Source organism: Trichosurus vulpecula, chromosome 2, assembly GCF_011100635.1.
Source record: "Trichosurus vulpecula isolate mTriVul1 chromosome 2, mTriVul1.pri, whole genome shotgun sequence".
Classification (NCBI taxonomy): domain Eukaryota; kingdom Metazoa; phylum Chordata; class Mammalia; order Diprotodontia; family Phalangeridae; genus Trichosurus; species Trichosurus vulpecula.
The window spans coordinates 210,421,325-210,446,313 of NC_050574.1; the positions used below are offsets into that span (position 1 = coordinate 210,421,325).

At 34.0% G+C, this 24,989-nt stretch overlaps 1 protein-coding gene and 1 long non-coding RNA gene across 2 annotated transcripts in view; one reads left to right on the top strand and one right to left on the bottom strand.

Annotated features, from left to right (window-relative positions):
• LOC118835932 overlaps window positions 1-24,989 on the top strand; it is a 38,805-nt gene that overhangs the window by 8,918 nt on the left and 4,898 nt on the right. The gene's annotated exons all lie outside the window — the stretch shown is intronic.
• Window positions 3,046-24,989, bottom strand: part of BAZ2B (bromodomain adjacent to zinc finger domain 2B) — a 353,975-nt gene continuing 332,031 nt past the window's right edge. Inside the window, exons 33-38 of the mRNA XM_036743221.1 lie at window positions 22,026-22,336; window positions 21,502-21,637; window positions 15,984-16,130; window positions 8,605-8,870; window positions 8,244-8,387; window positions 3,046-4,497 (exon numbers count right to left, since the gene is read on the bottom strand). Of these exons, the coding sequence (XP_036599116.1) occupies window positions 4,344-4,497; window positions 8,244-8,387; window positions 8,605-8,870; window positions 15,984-16,130; window positions 21,502-21,637; window positions 22,026-22,336 (1,158 nt within the window). The 3' untranslated portion in view covers window positions 3,046-4,343. The remainder of the gene's footprint in view (window positions 4,498-8,243; window positions 8,388-8,604; window positions 8,871-15,983; window positions 16,131-21,501; window positions 21,638-22,025; window positions 22,337-24,989) is intronic.

The window sequence follows — 24,989 nt, forward strand, 5'->3', positions numbered from 1 at the left end:
TAGTTGTAACTTTGTAACTATATATGATAGAAAGAATCTGAAACAAGGATTAGAAAGACTGATGTATCTAGTTTATTTTTGTCTTTAGAAATTTTATATTTATTTAATTTTTATTTTTAGAAATTCAACTTAAAAATTACTTATTTTTAAGGATTACTGTTGACACATGGCTTCACCAGAAAAAAAGTAAACTGTGTTCTTTGGTTGGCTGAACTTAATAAAACCTACCACCGCTGTCCAAAGGTTTAGAACCCAGTACAAGAAAGAAGCACCACACAGGAATTCCATATCCAAGTGGATGAAAACATGTCATGTGATTGCTGGCATTACTGAAAATCAGCTTGAAAGCATTTTCCACGAACTACAGAATTTTATTTCCCTTTGTATTAGTAATGAATGGTGGACATGTTGAAAATTAACAAGAATAATAAAAAAATTAAGTGTTTCATCTTTTTTTTTTTTTTGCTTTTTACAGATTCTTTCTATCATATATAGTTACAAAGTTACAACTTTTAAATTGCGTACGGGCTTTATGGACACCCTGTACATAATAGCGTACGCAGTACTGTGCTAAGCATTTTACAATTACCTCATTTCATCCTCACAATAACCCTGAGAGGTAGGTGCTTATTATTATTATCCTTATTTTATGGATGAGGGAACTGAGCCAAACAAGCAACTCGCCTAGGGTCACACAGGTAATAAGTGTCTGCAGCTGGATTTGAATTTAGTTCTTCCTGACTCCAGGCCCAGCGCTTTATCCACTGTGCCTTCTTGTTTCCATTTTCTCTTAAAATCTAAGTTGCTTGGTGATTTCCTAGTGAGTATACATTGGATTCTTTAGTGAACTCCCCTTTTTCATTCTTATACAAATTCTCTTTGTACCTTCAGAATTTAATTCTTGAAAGCTTCCTATTCTTCCTGAACTGACTACCCCCATAGAATTTTAGGTCAAAGTCCCTAACTTGAACCTTCGAAATCTGCTTTCTCAAAATTTTAGAACAGATTTCAGACTATGCCTGGCTTTTCCCTCCTTTTTAATCTAAATTCTAAGTGGAATTTTACATCTTGCCAAAGTTAACATCATTTGTATTCCAAGATCCAGTTCCTTCTCCTTGTGGAAAAATGCAGATTCAGAATTAAGTTTCCATTATTGGTTCCTCCATGTTTTGAAAGATCAAATTATTATGGCAGTTCAAGACATTATTACTGATTCTGATTTTGGGAAGGAGAGTGATCTAAGAGATGTACAGGTAACCTAAGCCTCCATCACTACAACATCATGCCTCTTTGTGACAGACTTTCGATATTTTAATACATTACTGATGTTCTATATATGCAGCATGATATTTTCACCTTACCTACTTGGTGCTTCAGTGATAAAATTATGCCCATTTCCCCCGTAACATTGTCACTTCTGAACAGAACAGGGCAGAAGCAAACACAGGGAATAGCTATATCTGAGCATTGTTGATAGTTGTAGCAACAGTAGCATCAGTGAAGGTAGATAATGCCCTTTGGGAAATGCCAAGATTTTTGGAGTAGCTTAATTGTTATCTTGGACAACCTAAATTAATGAGCTCATTTGATACTGGGAGGCAACATGGTGTCATGTATAAACTATTTAACAATCAGAAAGGCAGGGGTCAGAATTCTGCTTTCAACATTTAATATTTTCATCACCATGAGCAAGTCTCTCAGTTTCAATTTCCTCATCTGTTAAATGGGAGTAATAATATTATCTGTAATAATTACCTCATAGGAATCAAATGAGACAATTTATGTAAAGTGCTTTGTGAACCTTAAAGTATGATATGTGTCAGCTTAATATGACTATAATCAAGAACTTATTGTACTTATGTATCACATGCATGAAGAAAAGTTAACATTCCCATTTTATTGATACATCTAGGCCTGAAGGAAATAATTTTACAGTATAAAAAAAACTATTTAGGGGCAGCTAGGTGGCGCAGTGAGTAAAGCACCAGCCCTGGAGTCAGGAGGACTTGAGTTCAAATCTGGCCTCAGACACTTGACACATCTACTAGCTGTGTGACCTTGGGCAAGTCACTTAACCCCAATTGCCCTGCCCCCCAAAAAACAAAACAAAAAAACTATTTAAATATTTTACCAAAATGTCCTTTTTTCAAGGATATTTTATTTGCCTTTTAAATGTAGTTATTAACAATTAATAAATCTGGCATCTATATCTTTTTTCATTCTGATATTTCCCCTCATTAAAGAGTTCCTTAGGCAGGTGCTAGAATATACTCATATGTAGTCCCTTTATATTCCATCTAATGTAATTTAATTAATTTAAATGCATAGATCAAGGGTTCTTAACCTGAGATCTGTGAACTTTTAAAAAAATATTTTGATAACTGTTTCAATTTACTGGTTTCCTTTATAATCTTATGCATTTTATTTTATGCACTTAAAAACATGATTCTGAAAAAAGGTCCAGTGACGTCACATAATTGCCAAAAAGGTCCATGACACAAAAAGTTAAGAAACCTGGCATGGAACATATGCAATAAAAAAAAGTAACTAAAGCACAAAGCACAAATAACCCATATGGAGCAACTGACAATTTTTCAAACACAGAAACACATTTGAGTTCTCAACTTCATTTTGTATTTTTTGAATGAAACCTTTAAAATGTTAGTTCAATGTTTAGTTAATGAAAACCTGACATTTACACTATAATAAGCATGCTGATGATAGTTATATAAGTGTTAGCTAACCATTTAAGGAATTTTGGAGGATACTTTGTGTATATCTTGTGGCTCTCAATCCTAAGTTAAGAACAATTTAGTTTTTGAATTTTTTTTATTTTCCCTGTATTTAGCTGTAAATAATAGAAACTCACCTATGACCTTTTGTTGAATCCTGTGAACTAAATTAATAATCTAATCATTTTGATATATTATACTTTTAACACATTTCTTTCTGGTTCTCTATATGGATGTCAATAAAAGCGTTTAGAAATCAGGATTTTAAAAAAATTCTAACTTTAGGGTTACTAAAAAAAAAAAAAAACTTATACTAGTTTGCAAAAGTCTTTTATTGTATCCGTGCCACACATACTAGTGAAAAATAACACTCCTAAAAAAAGGGGGGAAAAAAGTTTGCTACCTTTTCCACAACATTTTATTTTAAATAAAACTTCAAGTACTCTTACATAGGTACAAAAAAAATTCTGATCTATCTGCCTCCAACAGGCCACCACAACACACAGTAGATAAAACACAGTGGTTACAAATGTCTTTTTTTTTTAAATTTATTTCTGTGGCAAGGCAAATGGGAGGGAAATGTTTCTATGAAAAAATACTGTGTGCGTAGGAAATTGTCACAATTTTATTCCACATGGATACAAATGATTATATACTTGAATTTGAGGCCCTGGTGGCTTGAAATTATATAACAAAAATAGAAAAAATGGAAAACTAATATCCCCTACACCCTGTTTCAAAGGCAGGCACTACCAAGATTAAGGAGACTCCACAGTGTTGGTAGAGGATAATTACTGTACAGGCTGTATAGCTATAATTACCTTAAGACTAAAATAAAATGCTACAATCCTTCTAAGGCATAAACAATAATGTCTGCAAACAATATGTACACATCATACATATTTAAAACAATACTTAATATAAACAATAATGAACAGTATATACATGTCAATTTTTCTTCACTGTCTTGAAATACAATTTTAACTACACAAGTGATGCAGCAACATATATATAAATGTACTTGTTACTCTACAGTAAAATTTAATTTTTAGTGCTTTTATAGCACATCAGTGTAAACAGTTTTACTTGGCTTTGTTTTATATTTTAAAACATTCCTTGTTGTATTTTCAAGATTTAAAGCAATTTTCTAATTCTTCCTTTTCACAGAAAACGAAGATTCTGGATGCAGTTTAATCATAAATAATTCATAAAATTAAATACATTCACTAAAAAATAAACTACAAAGTAAAAAAATGAAAAATAGATATTTATTGAGTGGGAAAGGAAAACCATTTCCCAAGTAGAGCTCTGGTGGTTGAATATTCAGTGCGTTTTGATATATTTTCATTTCTATTGCACTATAACACCCCTCTCTTTGAAAATTCTTTGGGTGTGCTTCCCTGTTCTACCTAAATTAGTTGATAAAACATACAAACCAATAACCAAGGGCCATGGTTGCTGTAGGAGTGAAGCCTTTAGAAGTAGTATCACTTTTCTGATACTTAAGAAAAAAAAAGTCTTATGTATGTGCCTTGCACTTTTATGTAAATACAGTTCACATTGCTGGTCTCATCTGTCCTGTTTAAAGGGGGAAGAATAGTTCTGATAACTTCAGCTCACTTTGAAAGTATCTGTCCATTTTTTTTCAAAATACTTCCTCATGTTGTGGCCAGCTCTGCCTATGTCAGAATCATCTTCATTAAAGGTTTCACAGTTGTCAAAAACAAGCCTGACATCTAGAGCAAAGGTTTCGAGGTTAGAGTACCTGGAAGAAAGAAAGAAAGCTTTTGTTATCTTTTTTCCCTCACTGAAACAAAGTCATTTTGATTGTCAAATATGAGAATCTAAATACCCCTAAGTCCAGCCAGCCCACTGTGCCATCTATTCTGTGATGTTTTTATTTTCTATTCCCTCTTTCTACCACTTGCTCTAGGTATAGGAATCAACTTATTATCATCATTGCTTCTGGAAAGGGTCAGTCGACTGCCCTATAGATCAATTCATTATTCCAGTAAATTCTAAGACCAAAGTTTCCTTCCTCAATGTGTAATGTTGAGTCATTTCACTAGTGTCCCACTCTCTGTGACCCCATTTCGTTTTCTTGGCAAAGACACTGGAGTGGTTTACCATTTTCCTTCTCCAGCTCATTTTTACAGATAAGAAACTGAGGCAAACTTGGTTAAGTGACTTGCCCAGATTCACACAGCTAGCATCTGAGGGCAGATTTGAACTCAGGTCTTTCTTACTCCAGGCCTGGCACTCAATCCACTGCACTAACTAGCTGCCCAATGTGTATTGCCTTCCCTTCTCTAAGTTCCTTGGCTCCAGAGGGCTTTTTGTATGGGTGGATTTCTAGGCATATAGTGCCAGAGCATATTAACAATGCTTACTTTTTTTTCTTCCTTTTTTCATTCTTTCATGACAAAAGTGAGCAGAAATGCTAGACTTAAGTTGGCTACATAAAATTCCAATCTGGAATTTCTAAATATAAAATATGAAAATGGAATTCTAGAAAAAGTCATTTTTATGTGGCATAAAGGGATTTAAATGGGGAGCATTCTACAGATCTCTGCAAATCATATTTTCAGACAACCCCATGTTTCTGATATATACATTTTTTCCCAGGTGTCTAGGCCATATTGTGGGGTTTTTTTTGTTTGTTTCTTTGTTTTGTTTTGGTGCTAAGCATCACAAATATCCTTTAGGACTTGTATTATCCTATGTAATCTGAATAAAGACAGTGTGGTATAGTGAAAAGAGGACTTTCTGGAGTCAGAAGACCTGGGTTCAAATGAGGAAACTACTTAATCTCCTTGGGCTTCTTTTTAAGGTTCCTTCTAGTTTCTAGGTTTGTGCTTCTACAATTTCTAGCATGGTAATTACAATAAACAATGTTCAAGCAATTCAAACACTAATAAGATTAATACGGAGTTTGAGTGTAGATTAACAACATACTTTTTTTTTACACAAAGGAGAGGAACAACAGTGCCTTTAATCAGGACACACTTTGTTTCAGTACTTAGGCACTTAACTATACAGTCATCTACTCAAACCTATGCATATATATACATATATACACATACACACATACATACATACATATATATATATATATATCCACTGTGCCTTAAGTAGTTTATAGCTACCTAAGATCTCAGATTTCTACTATCTTCTCAGTATATTTTCTCCCATTGTAAACTTCTCCTACTTTCAAAGTTCATGCTTCTTTCCCAGCAACAAACTCCTTTATTTCTTATTCTTCCAGTTAGCTCCAGGCAGACCAATACAAATAAAATAAACCATGTAAAACTCATTTGCAAGTGATAATAAGTCATAAGAAATAGCCTTCTAAACAGAAAAAGGCATTTTAGGCCTCTCAGGTTTTTTCAGTGTTTCCACTAGGAAAAAGCTCATACTTGGAGCAAGCACAGTGGGAAGGAAACTTCTCCAATTGATAAATAGTAGGTAAGTGGGTATTAAAGCCAAATGAAGTGCCAATATATTTCAAAAGAATGCTTTTAGAAATGCAAATGCCAAATTATTTCTGACTTGGGATAAAGAGTATTTTAAAAAATGAATACATGAGAAGTGAGACTCTCAAGCTTTGAGAATAATGCTTTGATAACACTGAAAAAAAAGCAGCAGAAATTTCTACTGCTTCTCTAGCATTTTCAGAGATTTTAAATTTCATATGAGGAATCTCGCCTCAAAAACCAGAAAGTCATTGCTCTATCTTGAGTCAGAGCTCAATCATTGACTTTGAATGATTCTAAATAAAAAAAAAATCTCACTGCTGGAAGTGACATCTGAGATCCACCCCATACCTCAAGCAGTATAGAAACTCTAGTTATAATGCCCTAACAAAACACCCAGCCTCTGTTTGAGATTTTTCTAGTGGCAGAGGTAGTCTATCATTGCTTCTTTTTTTTTTTAAAGTACTTTGAGGAACTGAGACCTGGGAAAGACCTAAGCTCAAAAAGGCTAAGGTCTCCTACTTCGCCTGAGGCCATTTCCAGTCATTCCTGACCTATGTCTTCCTACTGGATCTAGATGGCTCCTGAGCTGCATTAAAGCTGGTGACTTCGCACCGCCCTGTCTCACTTAAATCTACTTCCCTTGCAAATCAAGACATCACCTTCTTGATATCATGGTCCTCTTTGAGAACAAAGGACAAACAACAACAATATTCTATAAGCTTTGTCTTAATCCCAATTATTCCAATCCTGGACTTTTGTGGCTGCCCCCTCTCTGGCCTCAAACCAATCTCCTCTCCAACATTTCATAAAGAGCATCCCTGGTTCAGAACCCTTTAGATACTCTCAATTATTTCCCACATAAAGGTGAAGCTTTACACAATGGACTATAAAACTCTCTACCAATTGCCTTCCCCAGTGGCTGCTATCAGTTCCTTAACCACAACTTTCCATTCTATTTGCTGTTTTTAACTTCTTTTCAGCCTTTGAAAACATCCTTCAGGCCCCATTTCTTTTCCATTCATTTCTGCCCAGTCACGGGTCTTCTTCCAAATTCTACTAAAGCCCCACCTGGGTCAGGTAACTCCACAAATTCTCAACTCTCACAATCATCTTAGGGTTGGCTAATTTGGCAGTTTTGAGATGCCACTACGTTTAAAAATAGATTTCCATATGGCATGAAGACTTTCTTTGGATCCAAATTGTACAACTGAACAGGGACTCTAAATATAGGATCTGTCAAATGTCATAAAATTTTAAGTTTTAAATTATAACATCAAAATAGTTTAAGATACCTCTAGTAAATATGTTTGACCAATATGGTAATAACAAAGATAAACCCTAAACAAAATTCCAGCCAACTCTTCCAAATTTACTTAGTCCCATGCTATCATCTTAAGGAAAAAAATGTTCAGAATAAAATAATTAATGTATTTATTTGGAGTTTGTCTGATAGCTCAGAATCTTACAATTATAGGTGGTAAATTTATTAGTTGTTCTTTCTCTGGTTATGGAAGGGCACTGTAGATTAAGATCCCAAAGGAAAGCCGTTAACTGGTTTGGAGGAGAGAGGGAAGAAGTGACGTATGAATTCACAGATGGAATGGCTCTGTATGGGTTTGTTCTGCCGGTGAATTGCCCCATCTGCATAGCTCCAAAAGTACACACTGTCTATGGGAGGCAAAACGCACTCATAGAATAAGTATGAGTCCTTATATTCCCCATGAGGAACTCTTCTAAGTTATGGCAAAATGCACCATCCAGTTACTGGGAAGCTATTCTCCCTTTAGTCAATTTACTGGGTAGAGCACGCTAAAAAGAAAAAAAGCATTATTTCTTCTTCTAGTCAAATGGAAGAGTGTATAGCTTATACTCCCAAAGAAATAAAGGAAAAATCAAGATCTCTGCTTTTAGGCATTCCTTAATTAAAACTTCCACTAATATACTACCTTTGCAATTTTGTAATAACCTAGAACCATGATAAAGCCAATTTGGCTATCAACAGCTTATAGCTTTACAATATAATATGTTTACTTACTGTCCACTACTTAGTTTTTCTCTAATGGTAGAAAAATCCATTGGTTTCTTAATAACCTTCTTATAACCAGGGACAAGTTTCAAGTTTACAGGAAGTAGAAAAGGCCATGCATCCTCATGAGTTTCCATTTCAGTCAGGATCATGCTAAATAAAATAATGTTTGAAGCAAATTCATAGTTAAGCATTTGTTGATAAATACAGTACATTTTAATAGAATATATGGTTAAAAGAAGAGAAATATGTTTTAAAAACAAATTTTCTACTAAGACAAGGAAAAATAGCATTCATTGAAAAACTTTGAAAAGTTCCTAATGTAGTAAGAGAATACTGAAAAATTTTTAAAGAAGAATAGAAAACTTACCTGCATAAAGCCAGGTCCTTGGAATCATCTCTTTTAGGTTTCTTAATAGAAGTAAAACTTTCTTGTTTTAACAAGTTTACAGAGACATTTTCCTCCATTTTTCTTTTCTTGGGGTCTTTATTTCCTTTCTTTTGTGAACTACTTGCGGCTGCTGAATCTTCATCTTCAGTATCACCTGTTAGAGATAATTTTCTCCCTTTCTTTTGTTCATTACTCTTTTTTCCTTTGATATTAAGTTTTTTGATTTTTAGAGTTTGACCACTTGCCTATAACAGAAAAATGTAAATAAGGTGTAAACAATATGGAAATTTGATTGATAAATAAATATATTTTCTCTATGCTAAAACAAGTAATGGAACAATGCAAAAAACTCATTTTTAAAACTATTCTTGGAAGAAGGAAAGAATTGCATAGATCAAAGCAAGTGATAAAAAAAAGTTTGATTGTTTCAAAGTGGTACAAAAACTTAGGAATCATATAGCCACTAAATTTCCAGTAGAAATAAGAGTAAAAAAGAATTTTGGAGAGGTCTTGAAACAATTTCTTACTGACTTTTTCACAATGTAAATCATATCCAACTCTCTTCCCATTGTCAAAGAGAATTTTGTACTTATGCCAGCTCTAATGACAAGACTAAAAGCTAATAGAGCAAGAAAACTCTTCCACCCATCAAATTCACCTTCAGAATTGTTAGAATTCTAGTACACTAACACCACATTTTCACTGTAGAACAAGTCAGGAATATTTCTCTAAAGCACTAAGTGAATGAATTTTCAAAGATTATAAACAGATTTCATTTAGAATACAATTTAATTAGGAAAAGCAGTATGAACAAAGCATGGATTTTACATAGAGTTCAAAGATTATTAAAATCCCACAGGGAGATGATAATCACACATATGAAAAAAATGTTTCCAGAAAGAAACTGTATAAGATCTGGATAGGGACCGCTTCTGTTTTTTTATAGGGACAAAAATGATGGCACCTTCTATGTACATATGTGTTTGAACTATATTTGCACATATATGATAAGTATATGTACACATACACAGTTTACTAAGAAATTTTAATATGCTCAGGATGATGCAGAATACGAGAGGGTTCAAAGGCTTCTCTTTAAAAAAAAGAGGGACCGTGTGGTTCAGTAGGAAAGAACACTTTATTAGGAATTTACAGATATGGGTGATAGTTTTCACACTAGTTGTATGATATTGGGCTAATCAATTAACATTTCTGGGCCTCAGTTTTCTCATCTATAAAATAAAGGGGATGGACCAGATAATTTCTAAGGTTTCTTAGTTTAACAATTCTATTCAAAAATCTAACTGTGACTAACATATCTAAGGTCAAAGAAAATACATTGAGCACTTGAAATGAACTGGTTCCCTTAATTTCAAATCTGTTAAACTCCCTTATTTACAGTTATTTTCTTAACTACTAAGGTATATAAGTCTTACAATGATTAGGAAATAGTTGAGCAGGTTATAGTATTGATTCAGCTCATTTCAAGAATATTTCAAAGCCACAATCTAATTTGAGGGAATTTCTCAACTGTCAGGAATTGACCTCTCAAGTTAATAAATTTTAACTAGAAAATAGAAAGAGTGACAGGCAGCTATAGTCTCATTTTTTGAGAACACAGCAGTTTTAAAAGGTGGTACAGTGGGTTCCCAGCTTCTCATGACAACAGGGACCAAGACTGAAATCAAATTTCTAATCATTTCAAATAGCTACTTCAGAGCTAAAGGGCTCAGTTTTTTTTTTCATTATAATGCCAAAAATTGCTCCAAGGAGTTTTCAATGAGCCACAGACTATTGTAGGCATTGAAAATTAGTTATATATGCAATGTGCAAAAGCAATTTAATTTTCCCCATAATGCATATGCACAGAATAAACAAAAAATTGAATTCCTTCACATTTTTAAAAAGTCCAAAAATTATGAAGAAATGAACACAATCTAGTTGACTTTTTTGCTTCTGTTTCTTGTAAATTGAGAATTAAGGTCTGGTCTCAGTGTCTTCAATTTCAGTTTTGGATGTGTGAATGAGCATCTGTTATTTATGATTAAAGGTAGGTACATGTAGACATTCATGTGTACAGATTTTGATTTGCAAATCAACATACAGGATCTTATAATGCAGTACACCCATTCAAAGCAGTCCAAAAGTTTTTTCTGAGTTTTGTGTACTGTATCACAGCCAATGCTGTGATAAAAGGGTGGGGAGATACAAGAAAAATTGTAATATTTTCCTTTACTGCAAATCCATATTTACCATCTTATCAAAATTATAATATAGTCTATTTATTTAAACACAAGCAAAATGACTTCACCGATCATTACAAAAGCATATGATCTCTTACGCAGCAGGTTACATAACTCCTAATTCATGGAATAATGTAGTGTGGACAAACCAAAAAGTCATTTGCATTCGATTCTGGAAAGTATTTATATTTACATTTGTAAAATACCAGGTATTCTAAGAATTTACAGCACTTTTAACAAAACTCTACTGTCAATCTCACTTAAGGGAAAATGGAAAACTGTTCAGCACTGGTATCCTGTCCCCCTGCTTCCCATTCCTTGCTTACAATTTACCAAGTTTCACTTTTCTGGCTAGTGAATTTAGTATCGTCAGACTTCATGATCCATACCTTCCCTCTATAATAAAGGGGCAGCTAGGTGGCAAAATGTAGAGAGCACTAGGCTGGGAATCAGAAAGACTCATCTTTTTGAGTCCAAATCCGGCCTCAGACATTTACTAGCTGTGTTACCCTGGGCAAGTCACTTAACTCTGTTTGCCTCAGTTTCCTCATCTGTAAAATGAGTTGGAGAAAGAAACGACAAACTACTCAATATTTTTGCCAAGAAATCCCCAAAAAGGGTCACCAAGAGTCAGGCATGAATGAAAGGACCAAACAACAAGACCTCTATGAAGAAAGAAATTAACTTGCTATAGTACATATTTTCTGAGTTAGGGAGGAAACTATTTCTGGCTTTTGATTAGCTTTAGAATCAAAAAGATTCTATTAAACAGAATAGATGACAATGTCAGTAAGATACTGAAAAGAGAAATTTATAACTATGATAGCAGTCTGTGATGACAAAGCAAGTGAGAGTATAAATAGATATATGCGCTTATATGCTCATATATATACATAAACACATAAAACAAAGAAACAGTTTAGATAGTTTAAATTAGTTTAAATTGAATTTTAGTTTAATTTTAGCAATATAAAATCAACTAGTTTGAGTTAAAGATGCTAATGACAAATGAAATAATAACCAACAATCATCTAACATTAATCCAGAAAGCACTCAGATAATTTACAAACTGAATAATACTCAAAGAATACTTCAAATTTGGATGTATTCTTTTACTAAATTTTGGGGGAGAGCTTAAGGCTTTTCCATAGGGGTTGTTTCCCCTAAGGTGATCTAGTTAACAATATTTAAAATCTTACGTTTTAAACTAGCCTCCCCATTACAGACTTCTTTTGGAGGACTCCTGTGATGTGAAGCCATGTGGCCCTAAGATCTTAAAAGCTCTACCACTTGTACACAAGTTCTGACAGTTTCTTCTTAGGCTTTGTATATGGACCTAGCAATAGACTGTTGTCCAAGAACAACATAGCTAGGTGTGGTGAGGCTTATCACTGGATTAACTGCAAAGTGATGAATTCCAGGGCTATGAGATGATAGATAGCTGGAAGGGACACCAGAGAGCATCCAGTCCAATTCCCTCAATTTACAGATTAGGAAACCAGGACCCAATAAGGGACTTGCTCAAGGTCACACAGCTAATAAATGTAAGAGGTAGGATTTGAACACCAGTATCACTATTCTTTTCACTTTATTGTCTCCCATGTCACAGAGCAATGATATCAGACTCACACAGAAACAGAACCCTGTGGGCAGCATGTTACCTTAGAAAACCATGAAGGAACATGATATGTACTGTGTTATATTTTTTATTTATTTCATTAAACATTTCCCAATCACATTTTAATGTGTTTCACTGGCTTTGGCAGTGAGTTTGACACCTCCATCATAAGAGAGATTGTTGTCTATTTTTGTACACCTACTTGTAGCATAGCATGGAAGTAAGCATTTTACAAGTGACATTTCATATTATTTTGGCTTTTAATTAACATGTGTAAAGTAAGATGTAAATATAATAGTCATGTTAAAGATTTAAATAATTACTTTAAAAATTACAGATGAAATTTATTCATTTATTTCTTTTTTTTTTGAATAAAAGTTCCATATTAACTAGATCATTCTGACTTTCATGAGCCATTCTACACGCCCCTCAATTAAAAACATCGAGAAAGAATGTTTGATATTTTGATGGAAAGGAGAAATGCTTTTAAATTTTAATCTTCCTATGGATCATAGATTTCCAGTGGGAATGGACCTCAGAGGCAATCTCTTCCAGCTTCCTCATTCCATGGAAACTAAAGCCCAGAGCAGGGAGGTAACTTGCCCAAGATCATGCAGTGAGTGAATGGCAAGAGTCAGGAGTCAAGCCTAGGTTTTCTTGACTTCATTTTAATAATAGTTTTAAGAGTTGAATAATAGTTTTTTAAATATAGTTTAAAAATTTAAGAAATTCTGTATTCTAGGAAAACAGAGGAGAGAGGAAAAAAGAGTAGGGAAAGCAAGACAAGCAATTCCCAAACCTTGGATAATGGACAGAAATTACTTATTATCATTTTGTATTGCTTTAAATGTTATTTGAGCTCATGTCTTAAAAAAAAACCAATCTGATTTTAGGAAATCTGAATTTTGAAATTTATTCATATAATGGTGATGTTTGCTGTTTTTCTAAAACAGTGAATTTTACTAAACCTCTGAGTTGATACTTATCAGCATACTTAGAATCCACTGTAAATACAGGCACATAAATTTATTAACTATTTTAATTCCAATACAACTGTAAAACAAATGGCTGTGCCAAAGGATTTGATGTTGGAAGGGACTTTGGGAATGGCAGGGGTGACTGCAGCCTCAAGGCCACATGTGGCCTTCTAGGTCCTCAAGTGTGGCCTTTTGACTGAATCCAAGAAGGTTCTGTGAGGTCTGGATTCAGTCAAAGGACCTAGGGGGTCACATGTGGCCTTGAGGCAGCAGATTCCCCACCCCTGAACATCCTCATTTGTCAGATAAGGAAACTGAGTCCCAAATTGGTGGAAATTATTTTTCCATGGTCACTGAATAAGTGGTAGAGATAGGATTTAAACCCAGACATTCAGACTTCATATCCAGTATTATTTCCACTAAATTGTGTTAGAATTTAACACTTAGTCCTGAATATGTAGGCTAAGTATGCCTTTTTGAAAGCTTCAGAAATGCATGGTAAATGATAGGTGCATTAAAAAAATCAAAAATTAAGCTGAAGGTATATAAAATTGATGTTCTTTTTCACGTACTGTTAAAATAATGTTGTAATAACAAAGTTAATTGTCAATTTTAGCAAACTCTAAAAGGGCAGCTGTGATTTTGTTCTTATCTTCAAAAATAAAACCAGGAAAACTTTTTGCTTTGGGACAAAGTTTGGCTTGTTTCTTGGCCTTTTAAAGTCATCAATAGAAATTTGCTGGGACTTCAATTGCTATCAGTTATCTTTCACAGCTCTAAATAGTGCCCCGCCCCCAATTAGTTTTTCAATTGCTCTCTATCAGTGCTTTCCAGTTCCTGAGTTAGGTGTAGTTGACCAGCTGACTGAGTGAACTGTATTTCTAGAATGCGTAGTTTTTGCTTTTATTCTCAGTGTCTCCAAAAAGATCTTAATGGAAAATGAACAAAAACAAAATATAGAATCATAAAAGTAAGTAATATAAAAATCCACAAAAATTACTGATGAAGAAACAACATTAGTTTGTATTTAGGCAGGGTTCATTTGACGATTCCTATACAGTTCTTAAGTTTAAAATCATTTTCTCAATATGACAGGCTAGGGGCAGCTAGATGGTGAAGTGAGTAGAGCACTGGATCTGGAGTCAGGAGGACCTGAGTTCAAATCTGGCCTCAGGCACTTGACACATTTACAGCTGTGTGACCCTGGGCAAGTCACTTAACCCCAACTGCCCTGCCAAAAAGCATGCTCCTCATATATATAAGGGAAGACTTACAAATAAGCTATTTAAATGTGCATATGCATGCATATATATGAATATAATAATAGCTATTATTTATGTAGTGCTTATTATGCCAGATACTGTGCTAAGTACTTTAAAATGATTATCTAATTTGATCCTCACAACAATCCTTTGATATGGATTCTATTATCTCCATTTTACAGATGAAGAAACAGGGGCAAATAGGTTAAGTGACTTGCCCATACAGCTAGGAAGTATCTAAGGTCATATTTGAACTCAGTTCTTTCTGACTCCAAGCCCAACACTCTAGGCACTACACTAGCTAGCACACACCCACATACTTCCCAACCCTCTAACAGAGTGTTACCCCCACATATTTATATACATGTAAAAAAGTATAAATATATAATAAAATACATAAATGCAGTGAACTAAGAACTACCAACTTAATAAACATTTATTAAATGCCTACTATATGGGCATCTTGAATATTTCTAAATTATTTTATCAGGCACAACTGTTTTAGGTATTTAATTGAAACCTGAAATATCAAATAGGAAAAAAAAGCAATCTTAAATACTTAGAATCATGCATTTCTTCTCCCCCTTCCTTTCCCCGCCCCCTCCCCTGAGCTGTAAAGGAACAGAGAAATCATTTAATTTAAGGCTCTTATTTTTATAGATGAGAAAAACGAGAGCCAGAAACAGCAAGCCAGTGATAGCGCTAGGGCTCAGACATATTGACTGGCAGACCAGTGATCTTTCCATCCTACTATTAAGTCATAATTGGGTTTTGACTATGGTCTATATTGATGTACACAGAACTTTTTAAAAATGCATTTTTATCAATCCACAATATTACATTTGTGTCTCTAGTTTTTAAATGATAGAGAAAACATTTTAAACTAAATGTAACTGGTTTTCTTCATCCCTTAAGTATCTCTGAGCATAGATAGGTTACTTTGTTATTACTATTTTGACTTCTGCAACTTATTTATAATATTTATATTAATGTAAATATATTTATATTTATAATTTTATGACATAAAATTATAAATATATTATAAATTAAAGTGCTATTTGTAATTGCACTTCAAGATTTGCAGCACTAAAGGAAGCTGATGGAAGTTTCTGATGTATATATGGACCAGCCAGAATGTCTCAGTACTAACATTATGTAGTAAGGGAAACTCACTAATTGCCCGAAACAGAGGACATCTGAATTGACATGACAAGTAAAAAAAAACAAACAACAAACAACTTTCAGTGTACTTGATTACCTTAGCAATGCAAGCTGGACAAAACCAGTCCCCATCTGGAATGGTAGTAATCTTGGGCCTATGGCAGTAAGTATGGCAGCCTTTGTCACAGCCATCACAAAGAAGAAGCAGTTCCTCATTATCTCCCTTTCGGCAAATCTGGCAGTACTACAATACATGAAAAATCATTTAAAATCAATACTATCTTGAAAATTTCTTCTTGGGAAATTAAATGTACCAAAATTCACATTTTGCACTAATAATTAACATTCCGCTTGCTAACATACATACAATAGCCATACACATCTATGTATCTCTCATTACACAGATATGGACCACATGACAGGGTGAGCAAATCTACGGGAGGGGTAAAATGCATATTTTATGTACATTGCAAAGACCAAAGCTAAAGGCTGAATGCCCGCAAACACTTCTGAAGCATATACACATTAACATATGGAATAATTAACATGACATTAGAGCACATAAAGCAATGAATAGCTTTAATACATGATATTTTTTAGGATGATTTTTCTCTTTTGGCCATCTTATAATGATCTTCATAATACCCTGTGAAGGAAGTAAGGGTTAAGGTTACTGTTAAACATTAAAATAAATTAAAGAGGAACCTGTGTCAGAAATAGGATTAAGATTCAGGGTTTTCCCAGATTTTTATTCTACCTAAAAGAATACATTTCTCTTTAATTTTGTGTCTATTTTAGACACTGATGAAAAGGTGAATATGAAAATTGAACCAAATCAAATGTTTGCTACAATTATGCAAATTATCATGAACATGATTCTTACTGAAAGTAAGAGAAAGGGGCTACAAGTTAAAACACAGAATTAAATAGTTCATGATTTCTTTCCCCTTGACTAACTTAAAATGTTATTTCTCTATTCATGAATTTCTGATATCTTTATACTGAAACTGTGATAAGTAGGTTCAAATCTTAAAATTAAAGTATGAGCACAAGAGAAGAAAAATGACAATATAAAAATACAATACTTTTAAAGTATTTTTGAGAGAAAGCATAATTAAAAAACTTCTTTTGAATGACTTATTATATGACTATGTATTCTTACACATTTTTGCTCACATAACAGATAACATCTTGCAATCAATATTTAAAAGAATAAAAACATTTTAACATAAAAATTAATACTAATTTAGAATAGCATTTGCAATCTCATTACCAAGTTAATTTACATGTTCCCATTTATTTAATACAAGAGTAAAATCTCAGAGAATTTAAGATAATTTGAAACATTTCACGACATAATGCATAGAGTACTCACATCTTTAAAATGCAAATACAACTTATGAATTCTGTCAGTAAACCTGCTGCTATAGAGTATTCTGCTCAATGAATATCTGTTAAATGTGTAATATACTAGCAGCCTAACCAACCACAATGGTAAAATAAAGTGGATGAAAAACACAGACTACAAATGCTTAGTAAGTAAGTGAAATAAAACAAAGAAAAGAAAAACACACAATGCCCAAATTGCAACATGAATTTGTACAGTAGACAATAAGCTAGATCCAGAATTTACTCAGAATAGAAGATTAGGTTAAATTATATTTTGAAATAAGCAGCACATTCAACTGGTCATTTTAAAAAATACAATGTTCTCTCAACAGCTGTGAATCAATAAGATTTGTGGTGGTAAAAATAAGATACAGATTTGTGTTCAAGAAATGACACTAAAAAAGTATTACCAGGGACACAATCAGAAAAGAAAATGGACCAGTCAGTAGTGAAAGTGAATGATAAGAGCACAAGTGCTGCTGGAATATCCTAAATATTAAAAGAGCCAGAAGAAAGTCTCAACTAGGTTGAGTGGATGCCTTGTGGAGGATTTATGAAGTATTTCCTGTGGAGATATTTACAGGAATTGTACAGGATGAAAATCTATGGAAAAGCTGTGATTTACACTGATGGAGGGAATACCCACACCAGTGATATCCCAGATCCATTGCATTATGTCATGTACACACTAAAAGTGGTAAAACTAATATGTATTACCTAGATCAGATGAAAAATGATTCAATATTCTTTTGGTAGTAGGTATGTCTTCTACCATAGCCAGGAATACATTGATTTAACAAGAATGTAATGTAATGTAATGGTCTACATTTGAGTCACATTTTTAAAAAAAAGTCTATCATAGAGATATTGAGTAAAAAAAATCTATACCACCACCATGAATATTAAATGTAAATTTCTAAAAAACAAAGCTTACAGATTTCAAATAATTCATATAAAGAAAACTTGTGCTGTTTTCAATAACAGAGAATTAAAACACATTGTAATATTAGGGAAGGATGATAAAGACATTGGGTCTTCGATTTTGTGAAAATCAAGTTTGATATCTGTACTAGAAAATGGTCACTATATGTTAGCATGTACATAAACATTTGGTTGAAATCATTTACTTCTAAAGTTTAAAATTTCTTTTAAACACTAGAAAGCGAGTGCACCCTAGAACAGGGAAGGAGTTCCCAACATTTTAATGAGGTGAACTATTTTTCTGTTATCACAATATGGGAGTGAGGTAGGGGTGGGTCCTTTCAGTAATGGGGCCATTAACATGGATCACATTATTCTCCCTTTTGGGTATCCCTGTCAACTGAGGACAGGTGACCATGACAGAGAAAACAGTTTAATAAAATTTAAGATCTATGGGTATATGGCAATCAACTCTAACACTAAGTTTTATCTGTAAATCTGGTGCTAGAAGTAATCAATCAACTAAGGTGACTAACACTGTAAAGATGGAGGGAGAGGAGAGTGCGATATAAAACAAGGATAAGAGATTAGATCTTGCCCTCGATGTTACAATATAGTTGGGGAGATAAAAGTGACATAGGTGAAACAGCAAGAGAACAGTTGTAGGGAAACTGGGTGCTACTACTTAAGGACTCAGACTATTAGTGCTAGGCAGCAAAGTAGATAGGATGATGGACTTGGAATCAGGAAAACCTGAGTTCAAATCCTGCCTTACAAGTCACACAGCTTAGCTGTATGACTCTGGGCGAGTCACATAATCTCTGCCTCAGTTTTTTCGTCTATCCAATAGGGATAATAATAACACCTCCTCAGGCTGTTGTGAGGATAAAATAAGTAATATTTGTAAAATACTTGGTAAAACTTAAAGTGCTACATAAATGCTAGCCATTGTTTTTTTATTAGTCCCAGAAGAAACCTCAGAGATCACCTTCATATGCCAAACGGAGGTTTACAGAGGTTAGGTGACTTTTCCAAGGTCATACAATAAAATCTCCTGAGTCCCCAGATGAAGATTCTTGTCTTAAACATAAACATTTACTAACCCCCTACTATGTGCCAAGCACTGTGCTAAGTGCTTTCTCTGATGGGTTCAAATGACAGTTTGAAACATTAGTTTAGAAGCAATAGTTTCAACAGCCTAAAACTAGTCCTTACTGGTATTTCAATTTATAAAAAGAATAAAATACATAGCACCATATAGTAAAATTAACATTCTGCATTTTCTTGGGGAATCATTGTAAATAATATACATATGTATACACACATGTATGTGTACGTGTATATATACATACATGTATGTGTACATGTATGTATATATGAATGTAGATTAAAGGAAATTGGTGAAGATACTGTCTATATCTCACATTAATAATAATAAAGCATACTACAACACTGAATTAAATGGTCATTAAGGGCTTTCCTCATGCTAAAAATAGAAAAATATCACATTTTCTCTTATTCAGTGTCATATGCCCAGATAGTATCTCTACAAATATTAAGTTCCTATACTAAATCCCTCTGGCACATGTAGACGGAGAGCCTGTGTGAGGGATTTGCCACAGGAAATAATATAACATATCTCTATAAAAGTGGTAAAGAATTCCCAAATGCTTGTCTAGACAACTTCATAACAAGCAACAGGAGTATACATCAAGCAAATGTTTCTGAAAAATTAAATTATGGAAAATGAAGTGTCAAATATGTTAAATCTGTATTAGGAATATTGTAAAGTTATTGGGATTTCAAATAAGCAATAAAAGTATTTAAAAGTTTAAAAAATGTACTATAAAGATCCCTCAAAGTTGACACTACACCATGCTACCTCTCAACACATAAACAGTTAAGCAAATACAGGGAAGCAAATCTCCAGTGAAGCAGAGAACATCCACAAACTAGAAGGATAAGGATCAGTTTCACATAGTAACTCGAGTTAGTAACCTGTACATGAAACCTTCAAGCAAGATGTGGATTCTGGCAGGTAGAAGGAAGAGAATTTGAGCAAAGGCACAAATTCAGGAGGTTCAAGGTCAGGATTGTGGATAAACTAGTTGGGTCACCTTTATTAGAAAACAGAGTATTCAGTTCGGTGGAGGAATGTGAAATAAGTCTGGGAGGGTAAGGTAGGTTAGAGCCAGGTTGTGAGGGACTGTGTATGGCAGGCTGAGAGTTTAACATATTCTAGAGAAAACAGGGGGCCACTAGAGATTTGGGGGAAATTTTATGGCCAGACTTCTGCTTGAAGAAACTAAGATCCTGAAAAGTGACTTGATGATGAGGTCACAGTACTTGAAAACAGGCTGACTCCAAATGCATCATTTTCTACTATACCACCCAGCTTCCTTAGGTGGGCAGGTACCTGCCTGTCTATCTTGTGAGCTAGGTGCTATTATTACCCCCATCTGACAGATGAGGAAACTGAGGCAAATAGAGGTTAAGTGATTTGCTCAGGATCACACAGTTAGTGAGTATATCTGAGACTGGATGCTTCAAAACTAATGATAAATTCTAATTCATTGTTCAATGGGAAAAAGTGCTGAATTTCCTACAGGAAGATCTGGGTTTCGCTACTTGCTACCTGTGTGACAGATAAATGGCTTCCCCTTTCTATTTCCTTATCGGTGAAATATGAAGATTGGACTAAGGAATCCCTAAGACTTGGTGGATAGGAAGGCATTAAAGGAGCATATTGTGATTAACGCACACTCAATGCAGCCTGAAGGTGAGCAATATCTAACTTTTGGCAGAAGTTAAAAGTGCCTACTTTATTTCAGACAGTGGGGAAAAAAAAGAAAAATACAGAAGAACAAGAGAGGATGTAGAAATGAGCTGGAGATAATGAAAATCTTTAGACTGTATGAATATATTATGTACATCTTATCTTCCCTATCTCCTCTAAAAGAGGAAGGACCTCTAAAATATGCCAGTCAACAACTACTATCCATGTAAAATCTTTAAGAAAATGTCAGTTATAGTTCGATATTTTCTAAAACAATAAGAGGAAACCATACATGTCAACCATTCTGTAATAGAAAAAAAGATATGGCTTGGTGAGATCAGAAATAAATCTTTGAGAGAATACGTCAGATAGTGCTTTACAAAAGATGCCAAACTCTCAAGTGCTACAGCAAATAGTATTTAAACAATAATTCATTCATTCATTCATGATTAAGCTAAGAGAGCTGAAAATTGAAAGAAATGGGACAAAGTAAAATTAGTTATAGTATTTCTTAAGTAAAAACACTTACAACTTTCATAATTGATTTTTCCCATGCTATTGATTTCTGTAACTGCTGAATGCACAGAGCTACCTGTGCAGCACTGCGAGCTTCTGATAATGCCCTTCTCCATACCCTGAGCCCTGGAGCAATATCCTCTTCAATTCTGCATTGAAATATAGAGAAATTAAGTAGGTCATATCCATATTTACTGGGTTTTGAATGTGAAACAATCATCATCACACTGAAAGCCAAGCAATGACAAAAACACGTATACAGCCAATAAGTATAAGGTTTAAGCAACTAAATTTGATGTAGTGCACAGACTGTGGCTACGTGCCTCAAAGCTTAGTCACAACCAGGTAAATGTAAGATCACTTTGCAGGATAATCAACAAACATAACAAAAAATATCTTTACAAAGCATCATGCAGAATAGCATGATCCATATGGATCACAGACATACAAGAAGATACATAGATAACAGGCAATAGAAAATAGGCTCCAATTAGCAAAGAAGCACAATAATTTTTCAAGTTAATCTCAATAACCTACCCGTCACCATCACCACTAATGGATGGTGCAGGAGCAGGGACAGTAACTGTGCCCACATTATCCAGTTTGATCTGAATGGTGGTACTTAAGGGGCTCTTCAGATACCTTCGCTCTATGTTCCGCTCCAAATCAGCCAGCCTGGTTACAGCTATATCTAGAGGGTTGTCACTCTTCCGTTCTAGAGGGCTGGCACTGCTTTCTTCTCCTCTAGTATACTCTCCATCATGCTCCTTGAACAATTTAGTAACTGACTTATGCTCAAAATATACCAAGTCTTCCCTTTCTGATGCAGGCTCTGGACACATCCAACCCTAAATTATCAAGAAAAAAAATTTTATTTCCTGCACCAACTACTTGGAGTTTTTGTCAACAACAAATCTTAATGATCACTAATAAGCTTTTACCTTGTGCTTTCCTAGTGCTAGCCAGAAAACAAAAATGGAACATGTGAAAAGAAATACCTATCCATTACAACTCTGAAAAGTATTAAAAATGTGATCAGAGTAATCTATAAAGCATTAAACAAGATTTTAGTTGGAAATACTGATTAAATTTATGGGATTATAAAAACGAAAACTCCTCTGGAATCTCTGGATATCATCCACTTTGTTAGGCAGAAGAGAATTAGCTTAGGACACATTTAACAATTTGAAATGTCAGACTCTGTTTACCTCTTGTGCTCACTAGACATACCATCAGTATAACCTTTGAAAAATTGAAAGGGATTAAACTCTTTAAATACTAATTAATTGCTGACATTTATCATGCTGTACAGTTTGCAAAGAACTTTACCTAACTTACGTAAGTTCATCCTCACAATATCCCTGTGAATAAGTATAGTTATTATTCCACATTTTATAGACAACAAAAATAAAATACAGGGAGGTTAAATGACTTAAGCAAAGTCACTCAGGGAGTCAGTGATAAAACCAGTATTCAAATCTATGTCTTCTAAATCCAAAGCTCAGGGAGCCTCCATTAGTACCAATTGCTTCTCAGCCCCAACAGCCAATCTTTAGATACAATACTTAAAGTTCAACCACTTATCTCAAAATAAGTATAGAGAGAGCATGTAGATACATGGAGTTGGCAAACATTTTCCTATAAGGGACTGTACCCCTTTTAGATGTTACAAATTTTGATGATACATGAACAATGCACTTAGTATAGAAGAGTAAGAGAATTCTGTTTTTACATTACAAAAATCTAGAATGGATTATTAAATATGTGGTAAACACATAAAAAAGAATGGAATGATCACTAGAAGCCAGTATGGGTTTACCAACAAGTCATTTTTTTCTTTCTAACCAGGAAAACCCAAAGGCAGGATTATCAAATAGAAGACAGAAAGCTGGAAAGGGAACTATACATATTTCATGACAATTAGGATTAAAAAATTCCTTAACAATACTATAAAAACTGTCTAAAAACATTAAATATAATAAAAATAAATGTAAAATCCTACAGATAGTTTTGAAAAATTATTTGCAGAATTAAAAAATTTAGCTTAATAGCAGTTTGTGAGAAAAACTAGAAAGTTTTATACATAGCAAAATTAAGTATGGGACAATTATAATACACGGCTGATGATACACTAGTTCATAAGTACTGCTACATAAATAGCAGTAGTGTTCAGATCAATGGAGGTGAGTCTAAATATAGTAATAGTCCAACTTTTTACATCAATTTATATCAAAAATATTGTGTCTGGAACCACCTTTTTAAGAGAGATAATGAGTAACAGGAAGTGATGGCTGAGCATAAAGGATGAAACAGAATAACTATTTAAAAAATGGACATGTGAATTAAAAAATATGGACATTATTATGACAAAAAAAGGATACGAGAAAACAGTAATTACTAAACTACATATGCATAGAAGAGTACATACTTGATAAGAGAATTAGAAGAAAACAAGAAGACTTTTTCTATTTTCCCATTTTTAGTATTAATAACTGTTTTAATTATATGTCATATTTCTTCTCATTTTTATTCTTTTCTCCAGTTTTGTAATCATTTTGATCTTTGCTCAAATAAGTCAGTAGACTTGACTGCATACAGATAGCTGGTTCAAGCTTGATGCCCATATCAGTAACAAGCCGCTTCCTATATGTTAAAACGTAATCAATTTCATTTCTTTGGGATGCTATTTGATGCTTGCTACATGAAGATCCTTCCAATTCTTTTCCTGAAGAATATATTTATGATGTATAGGTGTGAGGTTTCTGATCAAATAGGTTACAGATCATTGGATTCTTTCATTCCTTACTTCTGAACTACAAGATGGTATAACAACTGGCAATCAGCAGTTTAGGTATCTAGGTGGCACAGTGGATAGAGTGTAGGGCCTGGAGTCAGGAAGACCCACATTCAAATTTGGCCTCAGACGTTTATTAGTTGTCGCTGGGCAAGTCACTTAACCCTGTTTGCCTCAATAACAATCAGCAGTCTACAGCTAGTTAGTATAGGGGTAAAAAACTATTGACACCTCGCTAGCCCCTAAATTTCTCATTGTATTTAGAACAAATAGTACAATATACGCATACCCCCCACCTAGGATCATTACTTGATTCGATGACAACATGACCAAATGAAGGAATTTTGTAATGGGAGATGAGTTGTATACCAACAATATTACAAAACTATAAAACACGTTCCTAGACAATAAGAGTTTAAAATTGGTTTTCTGACACTGGAGGTTAGAAGAAGTGTGTGTGATTACACATTGTTAAAGTTTAAAATAAGGCATAGTGTTTAAGATTAGGGAAATTATTGCTCCTCTTGTAATCTGGCTTGGCCATACCATATCTGGAGAGTCTCATGTACAGATCTCAGTGCCATGTTTTAGGAACAACATTGGTAACCTGGAGTGTTCACAGGAGTGTGCCTAGGATAGTGAAGAGCTTTTAGCCTGGCAAAGAGAAGATTTAGGGAATATATGGAAGCTAGCTATGGTTATGTATT